General features: G+C 44.2%; 1 protein-coding gene across 5 annotated transcripts in view; it reads left to right on the forward strand.

Moving 5' to 3' along the window:
- The window catches only part of FAM117A (family with sequence similarity 117 member A), a 96,190-nt gene extending 75,300 nt beyond the window's left edge, over positions 1–20,890 (forward strand). For 4 of the 5 annotated variants that reach the window (XM_072646107.1, XM_072646103.1, XM_072646105.1 and 1 more), the window contains exons 2-8: positions 264–433; positions 11,236–11,331; positions 13,417–13,527; positions 14,059–14,193; positions 14,962–15,163; positions 16,611–16,761; positions 19,571–20,890. In XM_072646107.1, coding sequence (XP_072502208.1) covers positions 264–433; positions 11,236–11,331; positions 13,417–13,527; positions 14,059–14,193; positions 14,962–15,163; positions 16,611–16,761; positions 19,571–19,880 — 1,175 coding nt within the window. In that variant the 3' untranslated portion in view covers positions 19,881–20,890. The remainder of the gene's footprint in view (positions 1–263; positions 434–11,235; positions 11,332–13,416; positions 13,528–14,058; positions 14,194–14,961; positions 15,164–16,610; positions 16,762–19,570) is intronic. The other variant, XM_072646104.1, reaches the window with a different exon arrangement.
- The last annotated feature ends 1,121 nt before the right edge of the window (positions 20,891–22,011 follow it).

The following is a 22,011-nucleotide window of genomic DNA, read 5'->3' on the forward strand; positions in this document are numbered from 1 at the left end:
AGATGAGAGCTGAGAACAGCAGGCATGCTATGATGACTAATGACAAAGGGTCCCCACCTTTGCTCAAGTGTCTCTTTCTCACTTCTTCCTCTTCCCTCTCTACTTTTAAAGCAGCTAATCCAAAATAGTAAAAATAACAAGATAATTATAGAAGAAAAAATGATAAGGGTCTTAAAGAGTTAGGGAAGCTGTCTGACAGAGGGTGGTTACTGCATTTGATTCCTCTATGCTGATGTCAGCACATGGGCTGTGCTCTCTTCCAGCCAGTGTCCCGTGTTCAGTGGCCCCAGAAAAGTCGGTATGTAGGCACCGACCACCCCGAGTCCGACGCACATTCTCTCTGGACACAATCCTTGGCTCCTACCTACTGGGCCAGTGGCCAAAAGATGCTGATGGCACCTTCACCTGCTACACCAATGACAAGGCCACCCAGGTAATGGAGCTTTCCCTCATTTTCCCCAGCAGGGGTGGGACTCAGATGGGTGATACAACTAAGGGGCACTTGATCAATAACATAATTTATTCTTGCTAATAGTAAAGAGCCATGACTCATATAGTAGATATGTACTGGGATAATTTTCAAACCTAATGTTTTACCTACCTAGATTAATAGTAATACGATTTTCATTTCCTGAATACCCACCTGAATGGTGGAAGATAAAAGTCATCTTGGGATTTTAAATTTTGCTATGAATAATTCCTGTTTGGATGCCAAAATTGAGTTTGCTTTGCCTTTGGAATTAGTTACGATTATTTAAAAAGTAAATTTACCTTCCTAATGATATGCTTAAGACAGTAATAGATATTCTTCGAATATGCCCCAACTGGAAGGGGGTATGGTGACCTGGGAGTGTGAAAAAGGGAGAAATCAGACAGGAATGGAAAGTTTGCACATGTAGATAACTGAAAATTGACTTCTAGTTGTAGAGAAGGCGATAGATTTTATATCTGTAGTATCAAAGGTCCTACTTATTGGAATGTTATTTTCTTTCACCTGCTATTCTCCTATAGTATTTTTCATATTATTATTTTGTTAAACATTTTCTGATTACATGTAAAAAATTTTTTAACAAGCATTTTTTAAAGCTTTTGAATTTCAAATTCTCTCCCTCCTCTCCTCATCCTTGAGAAGGCAAGGACTTTATTTTTGATTATTCTATAATATTCTTATTGATTAATAAACCTAGCAATGTCCTTCAGAGAGCATCATCTTTTTTTGAGGTATGACACTACGCTTTCAAAGTTCTCTACCTTTCCCTCTTACCAGGAAGGAAAAGAACACTGAATTTAGAATCAGAAAATCTAGGTTCTAATCCCAGGTCTTCCACTTGATATACATGTGATCTCAGGCAAAACTTAACCTTTCTGGCCCTCAGTTTTCTCATCTACAAAATGAGATGACCTTCAGTTCATCTCAACTCTGGAGTCCTATGATCACTTGCTGTTTTCTCACCTTCCTGTCTTCTTAAGGGAAATGTTCCCCAAGATCATCCTTCCTCTTCTTATTCCTCCTCTTCTTATCCCCACTTTGACACCCTCATTTACTTGCAAAAATTCCAACTATTGCTTCTACATAAATAACTCCCAAGTCCTTATCTTTAGTGCTGACCTCTGTCGAGCTCCAGACCCATACTCAAAATGTTGAGAGAACTGACAGTCCTGTCAGCATGTCAAACTAAATATGATCAAAACAAATCTTCCCACAAAACCTCCTATTGACTCCTCTGTTTCTGTCTGTGAAAACACCATTTATCCAGTTTTATGTTTGAACCCCTGTTTTTTCCTTCTTTTTTTCTGTCTCCTTTCTCATAATAGTCAGTTGCTAAGTCCTTCCTGTGGCTCTGTTATCTCTCTTAAATATATCTTTTCTTATCTAATCCTACTGTCCCTACTGTCCCTCCTTGTTCAGACCCTATCACACCTGGGCTGCTGAAACAGTCTTCTAACAGATCTTCCTGCCTCCATTTTCCTCCCTCCTGCTCCGTCTTTCCCCATGCTGCCAGAATTATCTTCTTTATTCATGGATATGGTCTTGTAGCTTCCAAGTTCTTAAAAGTTCCTTAACCTTTCTAGAACACAATACCAACCCCTTAATATATAATCGGCTAGACTAGCCCTCTACCACCTTTCCCTTCTATCCTTATCTTAATCCCACTTATCCTCCATATACTCTGTGGTCCAGGTAGGCTAGACTCCCTCTCCCCTATGTATGACCGGCTCTTATGTAAGCTATATGAAGGCAGGTATCTTGTCTTTCTAAACTTTGTGTCTCTTCTTCCCCTCTCTGTGCCTAGGACACTGGTCTGCTTACATTAGGTACTTGTTGTTAGTTGAATTTAATTGATAGTATAACTCTCCCCAGAGAGTTATCTACCACCTAAAATTATCAATACACACCACAGACGTATTGTGGGTTTGGTTACAGACCACTGCAATAAAGAGAATATTGCAGTAAAGCAAGTCACAGGAATTTTAGTTTCCCAGTGCATATAAAAGTTATGTTTCTACTTGACTATAGTATATACTAAGTGTGCAGTAGTACTATGTCTTAAAAAATAATGTATATACCTTAATTTAGAAATACTTTATTGTAAAAAAAAAAAAATGCTAACCATCCTCTGACCCTTCAGCAAGTCATAATTTTTTTTTGCTGACGGAGGGTCTTGCCTCCATATTGATGGCTACTAACTGATCAGGGCAGTAGTTGATGAAGTTTGGGGTGGTTGTGGCAATTTCTTAAAATAAGAGAACTTAGAGGCCATTGTAGGGTTATTAATTGGCCTAATTTCAATATTATGTCTCAGGGAACAGGGAAGCCTAAGGAGAGGGAGAAAGATGGGGGAATGGCTGGTCAGTGGAGCAGTCAGAACGCACACAATATTTGTTGATTTAAGTTCACTATCTTATATAGGTGAAGTTCATGATGTCCCAAAACAAATAGTAATATCAAAGATCACTGATCACAATTCACCGTAATATATAATAATAATGAAAAAGTTTGAAATATTTCAAGAGTTACCAAAAGGAAATAGAAACATGATGTGAGCATATGTGGTTGATAGACTTGCTCAACAGAGTTTCCACAAACCTTCAATTTGTGAAAAAAGTCAATATCTGCAAAGTGCATTAAAGCAAAACGCAATAAAACAAGGTGTGCCTGTATGCACCTTGGTCCAGGGCTTCTTGGGGTTATTTTTTCCCAATAGCCATTCGTAAATCTTTTCCTGCTCAAGTTATAACCATTCCTTTTTGTCCTTATTAGAAGAGGCCAGGAGTTGGTCACCACCTTCTCTAACCCTTTCCTCATAGGTTTAAATCCCTCCTTCACACCCTTCTAAAGCCCTCTCTCCTCTCCTGGGCACATAATGCCAATTTTCACTTTTTCTTACAGGATATATTTCTAATGATCCATTAGCAAGTATTTCAGTGTCCAGCACTACCTTTCACATATTGGGATGAAGGAAATAAGATTGGGCTTGGAACTCAAAAAACTTGTGTTCTTGTTCAGAAAAGATGATCAATGTAGCCAGAAGGTGGGCAGCAGAGGAGGTAGAGAAATCAGACTCTCATTGTCAAGGGCAGTTGGCTACAAAGTGATTGACCACAGTTGGTGTTTGAGAAGAACAGTGAGGCAGGATGGTGGGACCTGGAGACAAATCTCTACATTGCTAGGTCACAAGGCTTTGTCCAGAGATTCAAGCCACTACTGTTCCTCAATCCTTAAAAAAGAGTGCCTTCTGCTACCCCAAATCCGGGGCACTTTCTCTGTTGTTCAGGTAGGAATTTAGATACTGTACTTTCTTTTGCCCAAGCAAGGGGGGACTTTTAGGAAGAATGGGGTTTTAAATGGGGACAGGGTCTGTTAGCTCTGGACGATACCTTGTTTCAGTCTACAGATTTCCTTGTACTTTGATCTGTACCCTTTCAGCCTTTGTTCCCAACTTTCGAGGAAGCCCTCATCCCCTTCCTTAGTTCCAGCTCAGGGCTGAGTTAGATTTTCCTTGGCTGGGTCTGAAGGCCTGGGCTCCAGGCTCTCTGTGTTTTTGGTCAAGCTGCAGCTGTAGGCCAGATCTTTTATATAACAGGCCCGGGCTCACTGCCACAGTGAGGCAGAGGTCAGAGATGCTCCCTCCTCAGGCTTGGCGGATACAGAGCCACACGGTTCTCTTCTTGTGGATGGGCTCCAGACCTCTAGGAACTCGTAGCAACCTGTAAATATTGTGTGGCAGCAGCAGCTGGAAAGGAGAATTCAGAAACTATGGGCATCCATTCTCTGCCTTTCTGTCTCTAAAGCAAAAGATCTGCTCTACCCATGGAGCATTCCGGTCTCTTCAAAATTTGTTTGTATTAAAGAGTCCCATTCCATTCAAGATAAGCATTTAGATCTCTCTTCAACCAAAGGGCTTCAGCTTGCTTGAGTCCACTGGAATGTGGACACCCATTAGAGGTGTCCACAGTGTTGTTTCTCTCCAAGAAATGGGTGTGTAGTCATATCACTGAATGACATGGTCCCCAAAAGAAACTGTTTGGAGAAGGATGAAGTGGGAGGGGCAGTGCCCATGAATCTTTGGAAGCTCTGAAAGCCAAAGACTGTTAAAACTTGGGGATGATGCCAGGATACACTGCTCTAACCAATGTAGCGGCTGTTACCACTCCACCCCAAACTTGTCTCCTTTCCTCTACCTTGTCACTTCTACCCATGCCAATATTATTGTCATCTCTTATACTCACTAAAACTGGGGTAGGGCCTTACCTTTGCCACCCAAGAGGAAGCAGCTGTACCTTGTATCTTGGAGCACATCTACCTCTGCTTTCCTGGCTGCTATATGTCTTTGCAGTAAGGCCTAAAGCAATGGCTATGGGCTGGGTTGCCCAGCCCTCTTCACCATCTCTAATAATGTAGATACTTTTTGAAGCAACTAAGGGTTCAACCTTGACATGGGCAGCAAACTCAGTAAATACTGAGCCCCTGCTGTATGCACAGCTGCCAGCGTTATGTAGTAGACTTGCTCTCAGAGCAGGTCAGGGTTAAAAACTTTCAACTGACTTTGACTACAATAAAACAGTCAGCAGGTATTTCCTGCCTGATCCCACAGGAGCAAAGTTCTATATTATTAGACATTTGGGGCACAGAGTAAATTCATCACTCTTTCCATTACCACACTGCCTTTCATGTGAATGGGTTCCATCTCTCCTATTAGACTTTAAACTGCCTAAGAGCAGAGCCTATGTGTAGTCTTTAGACTTAGGATACATGGGTTCAAATCCCAGGCATGACGCTTGCTAGTTATGTGGCCTTGCTAGCTATTTCAGCTTTCTGACCCTATTAGGTCATCTATAAAATGAGAATAATACTTTCACTACCTTTGTGTCAGGGTGATTGTAAATAAAGTACTTTGTAAACAGTATCATATGTGGATGAAGTGATTGTTAATAAGTACATGGTAATAATAATGACACCAGGCTGGATGGGCTCATGGTAGTAAGCACGTTAGCTGGGGGAGTGGATGGCATTGAGCCAGTGTTTCTTGGAGGGGACAGCCTTAAGTTGTGCATCTAGAAGCGTGGGTTAGATTAGGGTGAAAGAGAAAGAGGAGGAATTGGTCCAGATTTGTGGGACAAAGGAAAAAGAGGAGGACTAGAGACTTTAAGAAGTCTACTTAGATGGAGCAGACAGACTAGGTAGGAATGAAGCAGGAGCTGAGGACACATGGCAAAGGACCGTCTAGCTGGTAGAGCCTTGGAAGGCTGTTCACGTATGGATGTGATGCGGTGAGGTCACTGGAAACCGGAAAAAGACTCTAGACCCTGAAAAGGGTATTTGATTTTTTCTTAGATTGTCAACAGGCAAGCATTGAGCAGGGAGCAGACAGATGTAATAAACAGAGTGTTAAATGATTTATATAGCTGAAAAGGTATATACCTGGATGATGTGCATCTGCAGCTAAATCCATTTCTTCCCCCACACATCCTGGCGAAACAAATAATAAAAGTGGGGGGTCTCTGGCTAAGTAACTGATGGAAACATACTATCATTGTCACTGATCTGTAGGTGTTTCTGTGAGTACCTTTGAAGTATCTCTCAAGGATTTCTCTTTTTCAATAAGATGTAGTCTCTTTCCACCCTTCGCCTCTCCTTCCTCCTAACAGTTACTAGCTAAGGAGAAGCTGCCCAGCCAGCCATTGTGGATTTGTCCCGCCTAGTGAAGGGGCAGGGTTGGCAGCAGCCTGTGCCAATACCCCCTCTGCCTTCTTGCTGTGCAAAGCATTTTGTCTTCTTGTACTATATAGAGAGAGGAAGCGGTCTCACCACAGCTGAAATAACTATTTCAGAAAGTTCCTCTGTTGGCCACCTTCTTTTGTAGACAAGACACTGGGGTCCCCGCCCCTCCCTATCCCACACAGGCTTGCTCCCCTCTTTCCAGTTGTTCCTAGAGGATGTGGGTGTGTTCCCCACAGGTTGGGCTCCTTCTGGACTGACTCGGTCCTTGTAAATAGATCTAACTGGCATTTCTGAAACATGAAGGGAGGGGAAGACCAGAGGTACAAAGTTGAATATGGCTTGCTTGAGGAAATGCTCCTTCCCTTGTTCATCTTTTTGCCTTGTTTTCTGCCTCACCCCAACCCTAACAGCAGCACCTCTTTCCCCCAAACCAGTGTTGCTTTAATCTTTTTTTTTTGTGTTGTTTGAAACCAAGAAGAGATAACAAGGCCCTCCCTTTCTTAACACTGTGGCAGCATTGACAACTTATTTTGTGGGTTTATCACCCCTTTTGATAATGGGGTGATAAAAGCAATGGGGTCAGATGAAAAAAAATCAGAGGATTATTGGTCTAATTTACTTGCCTTTTGACTTTTTTGCACTTCCATTCTCCCCTATGAGAGTATGCATAGGTGTGCATGCATGTGCTTACAAGTGTGCATGCACACACAGGCATCTGGGAATGTAACATGCTGGACTTACGGGTCCTGGGTACCTTAGTACTTTCAAGCAGACTCCTGGTTCATAGACTTCTTAGGTTATCCACTTCCATTGGGCCACCCTGCTCTGCTTCAAACTGGGTTAGTCCCCAGCTGGCCCAGCTGCTGCATTACACCTAGGACATACTCTGCTGCGATAGTTAATCATAAACAAGGTGGGGAACAGGGCCCTTTGTGCTGTCTTCATGACCTTGGACGAGGCCTTTCTGGGGCCTTATTTTCCCCTGTCAAATAAGAGGGTTGGACTGTATTATCTCTTAAGTCCCTTCTAGCTCTAAATATGCTCAGTGACTGTGGTGTCTGTTACAGGCAAACAGATCTGGGTGGGTCTTGGAGACATCTTTTCATTCCAAATTGGATGTCGCAGTGACATCTAAAACTCCCAACATGTCCAAAATAGGGTGTATATGTCCTTGTTGTTTCTCTGGTTAGAATGTCAGTTTCTTGAGAGTGGGGATTATTTCGTTCCTTGTATTTGTTTCTCCAGCACCTAGCACTATGGCTAGAATATACTTAATAAATATTGATTGATTGATGCCACCTCCCTCCACCCCAACCTCTTTGTGTCCCTTCTGGACTATTCCCAGAGTGGCTCTTCCTCCTCCTCTGCTTCTCCCAGTTAAACTCCTGCATGTCCTAAACAATTATTGAGCTGCTGCCGCTCTGGGATTTCTTAACCTGCAAGTAAGGTTTCTAACGTCTGACCCACGTCTTGCTTTGCATAATCTAGCATCATCTGCACACAGTGACTGACGACACTGCCAGACATTACCACGTTTGTGATCAGGCCAAACTCTCCCCTGTGCCCTGGTGTTAAAAATAAGTCTGTTCTAGTGCACCGGTCCCCTTGATGAGGAAAATCTTTTTAGTCATGCTGTGCACTATTCCCCCAACCCCAGCAGATTTAGGACTATTTAGAAAGAATCTCCTCCAAGTACTCTGAGGCAGAGAAGGCCTGAAGGCCTGTTGATCTCTGTTGTGGCCAGGAGGTTAGAGCTTTGAAATGGATCTCTTACCTAGCTGTGACTTTGTTATACTTTTAACAATCAGTTCATTACTTCCCTGGTGCATATCCCTATGTTGGGCACTGGTATGAGACCCAGATGAACTAGGTAACAGCCTGAAGGGAAACATCATTGCCCATCTAGGAAAGACAACTTCTGCCTTTGAAACTCCCTCTTTGGTTGGAGAAGAATAAATACATATAACACTGACTTAAGAACACTTACACAGTGACATATAAACAAAGACAGAAAAATAATGATCTAATCGAGTCTGTTGGTACAAAAGGGAGGTGGAATAAATTAGCCATCAGAGCCAAGAGAGATATGCTAGGGAATGTCTCCTAGAAGAGACTAATGGGGGAAGAAGGAATAAGATGAGATGGAAAAGAACAAAGGAGGGAAGAACAGAGGGGGATCTGTGGAAGGGGATGCAGAACAAGTATGCCCAGCTAGAGAAGGAGGCTTTAGGAATGAGCAGGGAGAAAAAAGGAAGGAAAGGGGCTCTGAAGATTGGGTCGAAGAGCAGAGATTACACAATTGGCATTAGGAGCTATCTTTAGTTCCTAAACAGAGATTAGAGAGGGGCCAAAAAAGTGCTTAAGGGAAGAGATGATTCTGTATTTTAGATACTTACAGAGCTCTTACTAATAATTCATATCTGCTTCCATTCTCTCTCACACACCAGGAGAGAAAGTAGATGAAGGATAGATGATAGTAGACACTGAACACAAAATGGGCTGCTACTGGAACAGCTACCCAGAGGAGAGGGAATCCAGACTGTAGCTCTGGTGTTCCCCAGCCCTCCCACTCCAGCCATCGCCAGCTTCCCAGGTATAAAGGAATTGGGTAAGCCTCAAGGTTCCTGCTAGCCTACTGCACAGTCAAAGTGGAACAACTTCTTGAACCTCAGGAAGGGACAGTCACATACCTGCAGGGATAAAAGGGGTTCAGGAAAGAGAATGGCTGCCCAGTCTTCCTTTGCGGGGAGTACTTCCTTTCATAAGTGACATTTGTAGACATTGTAGACACCCTAAAGGAACTTCCTACTTTGGAGAGGAAGCTTTGGGAAGTATGGTAAGTTCCAAGGTTTTAGTTTACAAAAGTCCAGCTAGTAGGGCCAGAAAGTATGAGATTGGGAGTGTCAGGATGGATATGGCTTGTGTGCCTTATTTCCAGCCTTAAATATTCATGTCTAACCTCAGACTTAGGATTCCACATCTTCTCCAGAATGTCCCACTGACTTCTTAAGCTCTCCGTCCTCTCTAACCCATTTTTCACATAGTTGCCAATGTCTTTCCTAACGTACAATTCTGACCATGTCACTGTGTTTGAAAAACATCAATACTATTTATTAGGATAAAATATAAGTTCCATAGCCCAAAAGGGAATGCCCTTTACAACCTGGCTGGATCAGACTTCCCTTTCTACCATTCTTTTAGACAGCATTATTTCCCTTAACACATTCTTCATTCCATCAAACTAGGCCTTTGGCTGCTCTCCAAACTCATCCTATCTGCCACCTCTTCATTTAAGACCCAGCTCAGGTGCCACTTCTTCTCTCCTGAACCCTAAAACCCTTCCCTTTCCTAGCCACTGAAGGTGTTAACTCTCCTCCTCAGATTTTCATAGAATTCTTTTTCTAGTATATTCCTTTGCCTCACATTACCTTGGACTAAATGAATCTGTCCACACCTTGTCCTTCACACACATATACACTCCCATCATAAGAGTATAAATGCCATCATTTTAAAATCTTTGTATGCTAGCATCAGTTTCTTTTATGAGGTGGGTACTTCAATAAATATTTGTTGTACTACACTCTTTCCAGGTCAGTGGGGGAGGGGGAGCATCCTTAGCTTCTAGATACTGACCAGTGAGGGGATGCCCATATGTTTTAGGGAAGGTGTCCTGTCCAAAACAAGTTTGAATGAGATCCTAATAGATGAGTATCTGGGAAATGAAGGGGAGAGGAGACAAAAACCTGCTCTATGAGGCTGTGGTCCATCTTCATTCTTTTGCTCTGCCTCAAAAGGCAGACCGTCCTGACTGCAGTCACAGGAGATGGCTTCTGAATGTCTTCACTGAGTGACTCAATGGCTCTTGGGTTGTGGGGTGTTTTGTTTTTATTTCCTTTTCTCCGAATTTGCAGCAACCTCTTGGCAGGTGGGGGGCGCGGGGGGGGGAGCAGTTAGCAGAGGTGCTAGAAGAAGGCAGTTCCCAGACTCTCATGTTTTTGACAGTTTGTCCATAGAAGCTGGAGAGGAAATATGCCTACACTGGAAGCCTTCTTTTAGAATGGGAAGTGGAGGGTCCATGGAGCCATTGCAGAGAGCCAAAACCTTGTCATCAGACCTTTTGGGAAAGAAAAGCCTGGGCACGAGACACTGTGCCCCTGCTATAGCATTGCCAGCAAGTTGTCCTCTGACCTCTGCTTCAAGCACTCAAATAAGAGGGAACTTGCCTCCTAAGGCAACCCCTTCTATTCTGATAGTGCTTTAGGGAAGTTTTCCTTTATAGAGAGCTAAAACCTGTTTCTTTTCAACTTCCAGCTATGGCCCCTGGTTCTAGTCTAATACCTCTTTCAGACAGCAGGCCCTATGGATCCCAGCTGTCATGTCTTCCCCTTTCTTCCTCTCTCCCTTTTCTTTATCCTATATATCCCACCCAGTCTATTTACCAGATCCTTATATGGAATGTCTTCAGGCTCCCCCACCATACTGATCATTTTTCTGTGGATATGTGGCACCCAGAACTCATTAGCAGAGCCTAACCAAGTAGCTGACAGACATTTCCTGTGTTTTTTTGGAGTAGTATGCACCTGGAGTAACTGAACCAAGACCATGCATGGTCCCCTCCTGTTAGGGAACTACCTGCAGTCTGATTATCTCTACCATCAGGGTTCCTGGACAAGTTGGGGAATTGGAACATATAAAAATGTATACTTAGCAAGTTCAGATGTATTAAGTGCAAACTGCTGGAGCCTCTGGCGCAGGAGAGGATTTAGAGTCCCAAAGATATGAGGTTACTGCAACATATCAGAAAAGGTTTCTCAGAGGTGTCTTGGGAAGGAGGTGGGGAAGGTTCCAAGGATAGGCTGGAGGAACTAAAGTGGGAGGATACTCAGTGGATCCTGAAGGGATCTTTCAAGGGCCCACCTGATGCCCAAGGCTGAAGAGCTTTCTGCCTCTTCTTGCTTCCCCATAGTCTGCCATAGGAGCTGGTCCACCTCACTACATTTCTCTCCCTCCAGACACCCCTGTCCTGGCATGAGCTGGAAGGTGAGCAAACCGGCTCCTGCACCCACAAGCGCTCTGCCTCCTGGGGTAGCACAGACCACCGAAAAGAGGTAATGGTCGCTTTTCCTCTCTGGCCAGGGGATCTGCCCCTGCTCTCCCACTGCCTTTGCCCCATGGTGCTGTGCCTTCATCACGGGTTTCTTGAGTGTTTCCCCATTCTGGTTAGCTTGCTCTAGGCCACCTACCAACTTATGCAAGCTAACTCTTGTCCCACTGGCAGGAGAGGACCCAGGAGTTCAGACCCTCCTGCCAAGCATAGGCTAGGCCCAAAGCAGCTAATGATTTGCAGAAGCTAAGCACAGGGTTTGAGTCCCAGTTTGTCTCCTTTTATGACTCTGCAGCTGGAGCCAGAAGACACTTCATAGAACTAAGCACTGAAGAAAGGCAGGAATTAGGACCCTGGGAACTGACAAGCTCCTGTGGTGTTTATTACTTAATTGTATATCTAGTTTTAAAAAAAATAGCTAAAAACACTCACCAGCTCTGTTTTCCTGGTCTACCCTCTCCTCTGGTTGCTAAAAGCAGTGAACTTAAATAAAGAGCCTTAGGCTAAGATTCTGAGGTTCTAGGGCCAGCTCCATCCTCTCCAACAAAGCACTTGCAAGCTCCTCCTTTTTATCGAAGTGGGGGATACAGTATAATGGAGATGAAAATTCTTTGAAAGTCCAAGAAACATGGAAATGCATGGCTGTATTTATTAACAATGTTTAATTTTCAAGGTAGGTGAGGGATCTGTCCTCACTCAAAAGAGCCAATCACAGTAAAATCTCTTTAGTCACCTATACAAAGGGGAAGTCATGGTATAGAGATCTCAAGATAGTAAATGATCTATAATCATTTTGGAAGAACATGGGAGGACATCCCATGGCTTTGGGGCACTAAATTTACCCTCTGAATTCTATTTGGCTTGGGCTAATATTAAAATGAACATTCATTTGTTGAGTAAGCACAATTTGGGGACTTTGGGTATGGAACTGGGTATGTGCTGGGCAGAAAGGGGGCGAGTGAAAGGAAAGCAGTCCAAGGATAACACATTTGTGACAGATAATTGCAGTCCTCACTATTAGGGATAATGGGAGCCAGAAATATCCCTGGAATTCTTTCTTGAGAAAGAGAACCTTTCCCTTTTTCAACATGATTTAGTAAGAAAACCTTGGACTGGGAATTTGGAAAACTGGAGTTCTAGCCCAGACTTTGCTGTTAAGTCACTGACTCCTAGGATCCTAGATTTATAACTGGAAGGAATCTGAGGCTGCTGAGTCCAACCTCCTCACTTTACAGATGAGGAAACCGAGGACCAGAGAGGTTAAAATGACTTGCCTATGGCAGTAAATGTCAGAGGTAGGATTTGAAACCTTTTTCCTAACTTGAAATCCAGTCTTCAGTCAACTGAAGTAGACTCTGGGCCTTAGGTTCTCCAGCTGTTGGACACAGAAAATCATTTTACCCTATTTAACCCCAGGACAGGGCTACATTGAAGACCAAAATGAATTGGATGTGATCATACTTTGAGGAGTGAAAAGTGCCATGTGACTGCAAAGGAATTATTTATCATCTGTAAGAGTGTAGGACTCTGTTGTCCTGCAGTCTGTTGGATGAATATCTCAGTCTGAACTTTTGTGCCTCTTTAGTAATTGATAATTGGTGTTCACAGTGATAATAACCCTAAACTGCCTTCTTAGCCAAAGAACATTTATCACTTATGTTCAATATGATGTTACTGCCAGGTATATTTGGTGGTATTCTCCTTCTTTGAAAACTGGTGATTGGGATGCCAGATAAAGCAACTGTAGAGTTAGTTTTTATATTTTGGCTAGTAGATTATGTGGGAGAATAGACAGTTTACTGTTTTATTATCGTTGTTAATAATACTTCCCTTCATGAGAGCTGACTCAGTTGAGATTGAAGGCCCTTCAATCTACCCTTTAGTCCATCTGACTGACACTTGAGCAGAAAATGGCTCTCAAATACAAAGCTAGGCTCCCAGTCACAAAGGGCTCTCAGGGCAGAGATGGGAGTCAATTTTCGTCCTCGTGGGCTTCTTCTAAGAGTTACCACATGGGTGGGAGGGATACTTCGGTTCTTCTTGCTACTTCTGACCTCCTTTTCTCCTCTGGTCTACTTTGGGCTGCCAGATTACCAAACTGAAGCAACAGCTACAGAGGACAAAACTTAGCCGGAATGGGAAAGAGAAGGAGCGAGGCTCCGCGGTCCAAGGAGACCACACTGTTCGGGGAGCACTGAGGGTATGTGCCAATGCTAGCCTCTTAGGGTCCCTTCCTGACCCACATCTTTCTCCCCATGGGTCTGGTCATAGTTAGACCTGGATGTGAGTTTGGTCTAGCTGCTTCTTCCACTATATTGCATGGCTTGGTTGAGGGCTAGTGGCCAAATAGCTGACCAAGATGGATATTTTAATCCTGCCACTGATTTGGTGGGTGATTTTGCAAAGGTTCTTTGCTTTTTTTCTTTTAACTTTGGTCTCTCCTTATAAAATGGTAGCAGTGATACTACCCTCTCTACAAGGTTGTGGCCTCTCTCAGCCCTTGACATTGGGAAGAGCTACTTCAAATAGACACAGGGCCTTCAGCAGCATCCTCCATCACCTTAAAAGTTCTTGCTTCTGCTGGCCAGATGTTGGCAGCTCTACTACCAGCTCTTCTCAGAACCCTTTGGTGCCTGATCAGGTAGAAGAATCAGAAGCTCCAGATGCTGAAGAAATCATACCTAAAGCCCCTTTTATTTCACTTATTGGATTTATTTGTCTTTGCTCCTAGGCCTCCCCTCCCAGTTTTCCTTCAGGTTCCCCAGTCCTGCGACTGAGTCCCTGCCTGCACCGAAGCTTAGAGGGACTCAACCAAGAACTGGAGGAGGTGTTTGTGAAGGAACAGGGTGAAGAGGAGCTGCTGAGAGTGAGTAGTATCTCTGTTCTTTTCAGTATTCCCCCTGGTCCCACAAGCTCAAGCCCAAGGGTGTGGAGAAGAGCCCAAGTATCTGAATTCAAAGAACAATGAACTGATGCTTGAAATTCAGGAGCTATTAACTGTCGGTCCAAAGCTTGGATTGATTCTCTCTTGTGTGCCCAACTGAAACTCAATTATTTTGGGGAATAATAACAAAAAAATCAGGTCAGTCTGTGAGGGAAGTTATAAGACAGAGTTTTGGTCCTCTGTTGCCTAGTTGGGATATACTGCATTAGCATGGGAATAGGGGAGGAGAATGCTTACAAAGCAACATGCAAAAACAATTACAAATCAATTCTGACCAGGTCAGAATCAGAATGGCTGTAATCAGGGAAGGCTCAGAAAGCCTGGCAAGTTGAATTTTTTGAAGGGATTCAAAAAGATGAATCATGCCTTAAGGAAAGGAAGTTACCCTTGCCAGGAAGAATTTGACTGGTTTGGGGTTGGAGAAGAGATTTGTTTTCTTGGAAGTGAGAGTATATGGTGGACAGTGGTAAAAAATAAGGTTAAGATGCCAGGGAAAGAGGACGGTGGAGTGAAAAGAGATTTGAAGAGAAATGACATGATCCAAATCATGTTTGAAATAGTAGCTGTGAGAAAGAGATATCAGGATGTTAAAATTACCCAGGTGTTGAGGCCAAGTGTGTTTGTAATAGGTTGGTGGTTAAGTTGGGTTGATAAGCTGAGAATTTTTCTCATAACTTCTCTGTCTCCCAGATCCTGGATGTCCCTGATGGCCACCGAGCCCCTGCCCCTGCTCAGGGTACCAACAGCGATTCCTCCCTTCTTCCCCTGGAGCCAGGCAACCTTTCCCTCTCCCCTTCTTTGCCTCTGGCATCCCCCCAACTCACTGGCCAAGCCAGCCGTTTTGAACCCCGAGGTGCAACTGAGGAACTGACACCCAACCCCAAGGAAAAGGGTGAGTAGATGGGGTAAGGAACAGCCAGGCTGGGCTGGGGGCTAAAGGGGCAGGTGTCCCTTTCATTGCCTGCCAGGTCACTGAAAACCTTGCCTTTCTGCCTTATCAACCAATCGTAAGGTATTTATGACTCATTGACTTATTCTGATGATTATGTAAAGAGAATCAGTGTCTGTCTGCCTTTTAGGAGTGTACAGTCCAACATACCATGTGGACAAACATAGAGAAGACAGGCAGTGAACAAACATAAAACAGGTGTATTTGCATTCTGAATAGATGCACAATCTTTCCCCCAAATCCTGCCCCCTTCCAAATTTCTCTGTTACTATCAAGGGCACCACCATCCATCCAGTCACCCAGGCTCACAACATAGGAGTCATTCTGTATTCCCCATTCTCTCTTTCATCCCATATCCAATTTGTGGCCAAAGCCTGTCCATTTTGCCTTTGCAATGTCTCTTGAATACCTCTCCTTTTCTACTCTGATAATGGTACCACCCTGGTGGAGGTCCTTAGTCTTCACACCTGGCCTGTTGTGATGACCCACTGGTTGGCCTACCTGCTGCAAGTCTCTTGCCACACTAATCCATCCTCCACTCAGTGATTTTCCTAAAGCTCAGGTCTGACTATCTCAGTTCTCTACTCATTACATTTCAGTGTCTTTCTGTCACCTCCAGGATCCAATATAAAATCCTCTGCCCTTTATAACATTCCTCATGTATATTGTCCTCCTTTCATGTTCCTCAAACAAGACTCATCTCCTGACTCCATGTATTTTCACAGATTGTCTTCCATACCTGGAATGCTCTCCCTCCTCATCTCCACCTCCTGGCTTCCCTAGCTTCCTTCAAGCCACAGCTAAAATCCCACCAACTACAAGTAGTCTTCCCAATCTCCCTTAATGCTAGTACCTTCCCTCTGTCGACTGTCTCCCATTTATGTTGTATATAGCTTGTTTGCACATAGTGGTTTCCATGTTGTCTCCCCCATTAGATTGTGAGCTCCTTGGGGCAAGAACTGCCTTTTGCCTTTTCTTTGCATCCCCAGGCACAGTCTGGCACACAGTAGGTGCTTAATCCAGGTTTATTGACTGGGGAGAGTGGATAGAATTTTATGTTTAAAGTTGGATTATGGACTTTATGTTTAAAGTTGCTGCTGAGGTCAGGAATACTTTCTAGAAGAGAGGGTGGATTTCAGGAGCTATTGAAAGGAAAAAAAATGTCAGACTGGCAGTCAAGGCAGAGTATTACAAGCTTGGGTGGTAACAAGAAAGCAAAGGTTTGCCAGTGCTTGGTTCCCTTGGGCTGGGCGAAATTGGCATCATTGTGGGTGCAGATTTGCCATCTTTCCCTTTCTTAGCCCCTTATATCTTTCTAAGAGTTAGAAAAGAATTTGTGCCATTTCCCTCAAAGCCTGACTGACTGGCCTGGTACCTCCTCTCCTTTCAGCACCCTCTCCACCCCATGCAGCCCTGCTCGAGGATGACGGCCCATCTCCAGTGCTGGCCTTTGCCTCATCCCCTCGGCCCAACCACAGCTATGTGTTTAAGCGGGAGCCGCCGGAGGGCTGTGAGAAAGTTCGGGCCTTTGAAGAAGCTCCGTGAGTCATTCAAAGAGAAAGGGAAGGAGGGAGGGACTCTGGGGGTGGGATGGGGATAAGGATGGAAGAGGAATCCCACTCAGCCTCATCTTGGCACCTGCTCTCATGTTGAGCCCTCAGTTCATCCAAGTTGCCATCTTTTTTCTGTGGCCACTTTTTTTGTTCTTTTTACTGCTTAGATTATAGATATCTTCCTCTGTACAAGGCTGTTAAGTCAGGAGACACTGAAAAGGAAAGATTCTTGTTTCTTCTAGCCTTCTGTCCCCAGTGAAGATGTCGTATGGGGCACAGAAGCTTGCTCTGCTCAGCCAAAAAAAGTGGAGCCTTTCATTCCTAGCAGGGAGGAGTCATGGCAGAGTTAAACAGCTTTCTAGCCCCTCCTAGATGCTTCTCCACCTACCTATGTTATTTGAAGTCTCATGACTTCTCAGAGCAGCCAACTTAGTCACAAATAAATACAGCAGGTTCCAAAGTTGAGTTAGGAATTTCTGGATGATCTGTGCTATAGCAGCCCTCTCTTAGCAGGAGAATTGAGAGATGGGCTTGTCCTGCCTTGCCAAGCTCCTGCGTTCCCTTGAGCAGGAGCCCCAGAATCGTAGATCTAAAGCTGGAAGAGTCTTCTAGTCCAACCCTGTCATTTTACAGATGAGAAAATTGAGGCCTAGAAAGGTTAACTTGACTTCCCGAAGGCACAAAGCTAGTGAGTTGCAGCAGAGTGGGATGGCCTCAAATCCACTCTTACGTACAGGCTTTTCTACTATACCGTGATGAATCTCCATCGTTCAGCAGCCAGTGGGGAATTAAACCCTGGCAGGGAGAGATGGGACAGGTAATGAATGCTGGGACTTACAGTGTTTGTGAGAGAGAAGTAGAGGTGCTCAGAGTGGCCGCTGTGGTATGTAAGGGAAGAGAATTCTCCAGCATAGGAATTTAGGACTCAGTATTCTCTCTCTTTGCTAAAAAGGTTTTCTTTTCTCCTAAGAAGAGTTTTTAATATTCCTATGTGGTAATAGCTGCAGGAACGTCATAATGGGGGAATGGATAAAGTCTGGACATGGGTCGGAAGCAAAAGTCTCTATCCCTAGGACCTAGCTATCTCCTATTGTCAGGCATCTCCTAGAGGCTAATGATTAATTATTCCTCCAGCTACCCTTAATGTTGTGGGGGGTTTTAGCCTCTGCAGATCTGAAAATTGTTTTTCTCTTAGGTCCTTCTTGCATTAATTTTTTTTAATCTTATTGATAAATTTTATTTCAGTACAGCACAGATATTCCCAGTTGACTCTCTTTCAGTGTATATTCCCTGAAAACAGTTCAGTAAAACAACATTAGAGTGTAGAATTATATATAGTTGTTACTCTATACAGAGACCTAGATCTCCCACCAGGATACTGAGTTGTCGAGTCTCTTGGTCTTTTCATTGACTCACAGAATTAGAAGACACCTCGAGATTTTCTGGTTGGACCCTGTGCTTCTAGGCAAGCCTCCATTTCAACCATGGGTCAAGATCTCTCAAGGCCAAGATTCTGCACTTTCTTTTGGTTATTTCATCACTCTTTCCCTGAGGAATACCACATTGTTTCTTTCCCTCCTCTTTAGTTATGATTTCTAATTCCTTGATTCTTTTCCTTTTGAAAGACCTGGCCATATATTCCACAGAAACACTTGAGCCAGCAATAACTGGCACCTTGGCATTGAGTTCTGTGAGTCTAACCTTCCTTTCTCCCTAACTATGATATATACAACTGCTCCTTTTTTCCTCCCCCCATCCCTACCCCACCAGTAGAATTTTGTCAACTCCTTTCTATTGAGAGAACCCCTACCTGGGCTGTCACATTAGTGGGTGCAGGAATCATGGCAAGCCCTCTGCCTGTTCCCCTCCCTCACACCCATAGAATCTGGGACCTTCCTATCTCTCCTGCTCAGTTCTTTTCTCTTACCTCAAAGAATGTTTTGGAAAACCACAAAGGGCCATAGAGATGGGAGTTCATATTCATATTAATAGGAATAATTCTGGAACTAGAATTTCAATAATACCAATTAGGGAGAGTATTAGAATTTCACTCTTCCCTTCAGGATTTTACTTTCTCAAAGAAAAGTCTTCCCAACCCTCTCAGTTGCTTCATATTCAGAATCTCAAAGGATTTAAGTACAAGGCCTGTGATTGTCATAATCATCCCTTGAATTAATATTTTCTCATCTGAGTTCATTTCATTATTCCATTATCCTTAGTAGTAAAGAGAGTAAAGCTACAATTCAAAAAAGTAGGTAACTTGTCCAAGAAGCCACTGCCCAGAGCACAGAGAGTATAAGTAGCCAGTGGGATGGCTCCATGGGGTAGGTACAGAGAGCCTTTCCACTGTCCCAAGATGCCTCTCCTTTGTCCCCTTTGGGCATTCTGATATAGAAGGGGCGGTGTGTACTTCACCCTTTTCAGATGATCTTTAGAATGACCAGACCTCAATGAGGTCATTTGTCCATATTGCTGATTTCAGGCCGCCTGAACCTGGGGAGATCACTTATGGTCCCAGGGCCCCTTTTTTCACTGTCTCAGGAAGTTCTTCTTCCTGTCCAACTTTAGTCCCTCCTGATCCTACCCAGAGTCTATTTCCTGTTTTTCAATCATGCCTCTGGGAAGATGAACAACAGAAGGGCCTAAAATCTCTGTATCCAATCAGAGGCACCAATCAGCTCAGTGAGAAAAATGAGCTTCCCTTCTCCCCAAACTCTATATTTGTTGTTGCTTCACTCTATTTGTTCATCATGCCTTTCTCTCTCTCTCTCATTCTTTTTCTCTCTCTACCTTCTAGGTCCCTTAGTCCTGACCTGACCTTCTTGCCTTCCTGCCCTGACAAGAACAAAGTCCACTTCAACCCGACTGGCTCTGCCTTCTGTCCTGTCAGTTTGGTGAAGCCCCTCTTCCCCAGTATGGGCTTCCTCTTCCGAAATTGCCCCACTACCCCAGGGTCCCCCTGTCCAGCAACAGCTCCAAGTCCTTTCTTGACCTCTCCCCGAAAGGACCCTGATGCTCCCAAAGCACCACCACTACCCTTTGAACCCTGGCAGCGCACTCCACCCTCTGAGGAGTCTGTGCTTTTCCAGAGTTCCCTGGTAGTTTGAGGGTCTTTCCTCAAATCCCTCCCACCTTACCATGCAGACCAGTGCCTTTGTGGCTGGCTCCCCCTCTCCTCTGGATGGAGACCAAGGATTCCATCCTCTCTTGGCCTTTGAGCACCTTCCTTTTATCACATTGAAATGCCCTGATTCCTGTTTCTGTCGGGCACCAGCTCCTGGGAGGGGGAAGAAACCCGCCTTCTCCCTTGGGCTGGGCAGCTCACCACTCTTCAAGTCAGTGTTCTCATTCTTGATTCCCCTTGGAAGAGACCTGGCCATTGAGGCCTTGGCCCCTTCATCCCAAGCATGTGAGTACAGACAACCCCCTAGGAGACATTTGTCCCTTTCAGCTATCAAGGAAGCTGGTCGTGGCTCGGGGGAGGGCAAGGAAGGGGCCTTGAAAGGATCCCTTCCCTTTCCCCAGTAGAGAAGAAAAGGCCAGGAGAGAAAACTCATTGTCTCCCCTTATTGTACCCCATCCCTCATGTGTATTCCTTCATCCACGCCCTTCTCCTTGGAGGAGTCGATCCAAGCAGTTCCAAAGCCGGGACCAGCCCAGCTGTGGGCAGACAGGGGAATGGAGAGTGTTCCTGGTGACATTTTCATCTCGCCTTCATCCTGACTGAAGATTGTTGGGAGCTATGGTCCAGCTCACCTGCCCCTGGAGGCAGGTGGAGGGGTGGGGGGAAGGAGAGCTGGTGCCTCCCCTTCTAGGCCAGGCACGATGACTGAATGTATGCTGCTGCCTACCCTCTTGCCTCTCCCAGGTTCAGGTTGGATTTGAAAAATGCCTATTTTTCTTGTATTGATGTAGAAACTCTATTTTCTCCCAAAGACACTATTTTTGCAGCTGTTTGAAGTTTGTATATTTTCCGTACCGCAGAGCTTACACAGAGAAATTGAAGAGGAACGTTAATGTTGGAATTTCCTTGTCCTGTGTTTAAAGGTGGTTTTTTGTTTTTGTTTTTTGCAGATCTTGGTGTTAATAGTCCAAATAAATAAATATTCCCATCGATCATGAGCCTGATAGATTCTTCTGGAGGGGAATGGGGGAATGCTAGGGATAGAGGATCTTTTATCATCTTTCTCATCAAGCATCACATTCAAATTCAGAAACTGTGTACAAATTACCAGGCCCAGTAGGTGTAGACCCACAGAAGTCTACCTCTGCTGAAAATTATCCTTTCATTTCCATAACACTGGGGAACATGGCATGAAATGAACTCACCAGAGGGAAGCACCATTCATTTAAGGCATGAAGGACTGGATAGAGAATCTCTAAAATACTTTAGAGGTTTGCTCATTCATAATTTTTGTCAGAGAAATAAGATGGAAATTACGGGCTAGTAAAAGGCAGGGTAGTTGAGGGGAAGAATCATATGCTCTGGAGACAGAGGTCTTAGATTCATATCCTTTCTCTGATGCTTACACTTTGTGGGACCTTGAGCAAGTCCAGTAACTTCTTGAGCCTCACTTTCCCCATATGTAAAATGAAACTTGGACTGACCTTGCTCTGAGGTCCCTTTCAGCTTACTCTTTCTAGCTCACTTCTCTGTTGCTCCTGCCACTAGAACATAAGCCTCTTGAGAGTAAGGGACTGTCTTCCTTTTTTGTGTTAATTCCCTAGCACTTAGCACAGTAAACCTGGCACATAGTAAGCACTTAAATGCTTTATTTGTGATCCAACTACGTATCAAACACTGCCAAGTGCTGAGGGGGGTTAGGGTTTAGATAAGACACCATAGTTCCTATCCTCAAAGAATTTGGTCTGGGAAGGTGTAGTACTCCCGGATAACTGTAAAGCACCGTATTATGTGCTTTACAGCAGTGCTGAACAAAATGTTAATTGTAAGAAAGAAGAGGCAAAATTCTGAAAGGATAATCATGGAAAGCTTTCTGAAAGGAGAGGGCATTTCAACTGACCTTTCAAAGGTGAGTATTTAGTAAGGAGAGAGAGGGATGACATTCCAGGCATAGAAAAGCAACCAGAGCAGAGGCTGGGAAGCCCAGGGCATAATCAAGGACTAGTCCTGTCCAATTTGGATTTGAGTTTAAGCACTACTAGTGTGGCCCCAAACATTTGGGTCCCATAGAATTCTTGCCCAGAGAAAACAGACACATCAGACCAGTTACATGA

This window comes from Notamacropus eugenii, chromosome 2, assembly GCF_028372415.1.
Source record: "Notamacropus eugenii isolate mMacEug1 chromosome 2, mMacEug1.pri_v2, whole genome shotgun sequence".
In the NCBI taxonomy this organism is placed as follows: Eukaryota; Metazoa; Chordata; class Mammalia; order Diprotodontia; family Macropodidae; genus Notamacropus; species Notamacropus eugenii.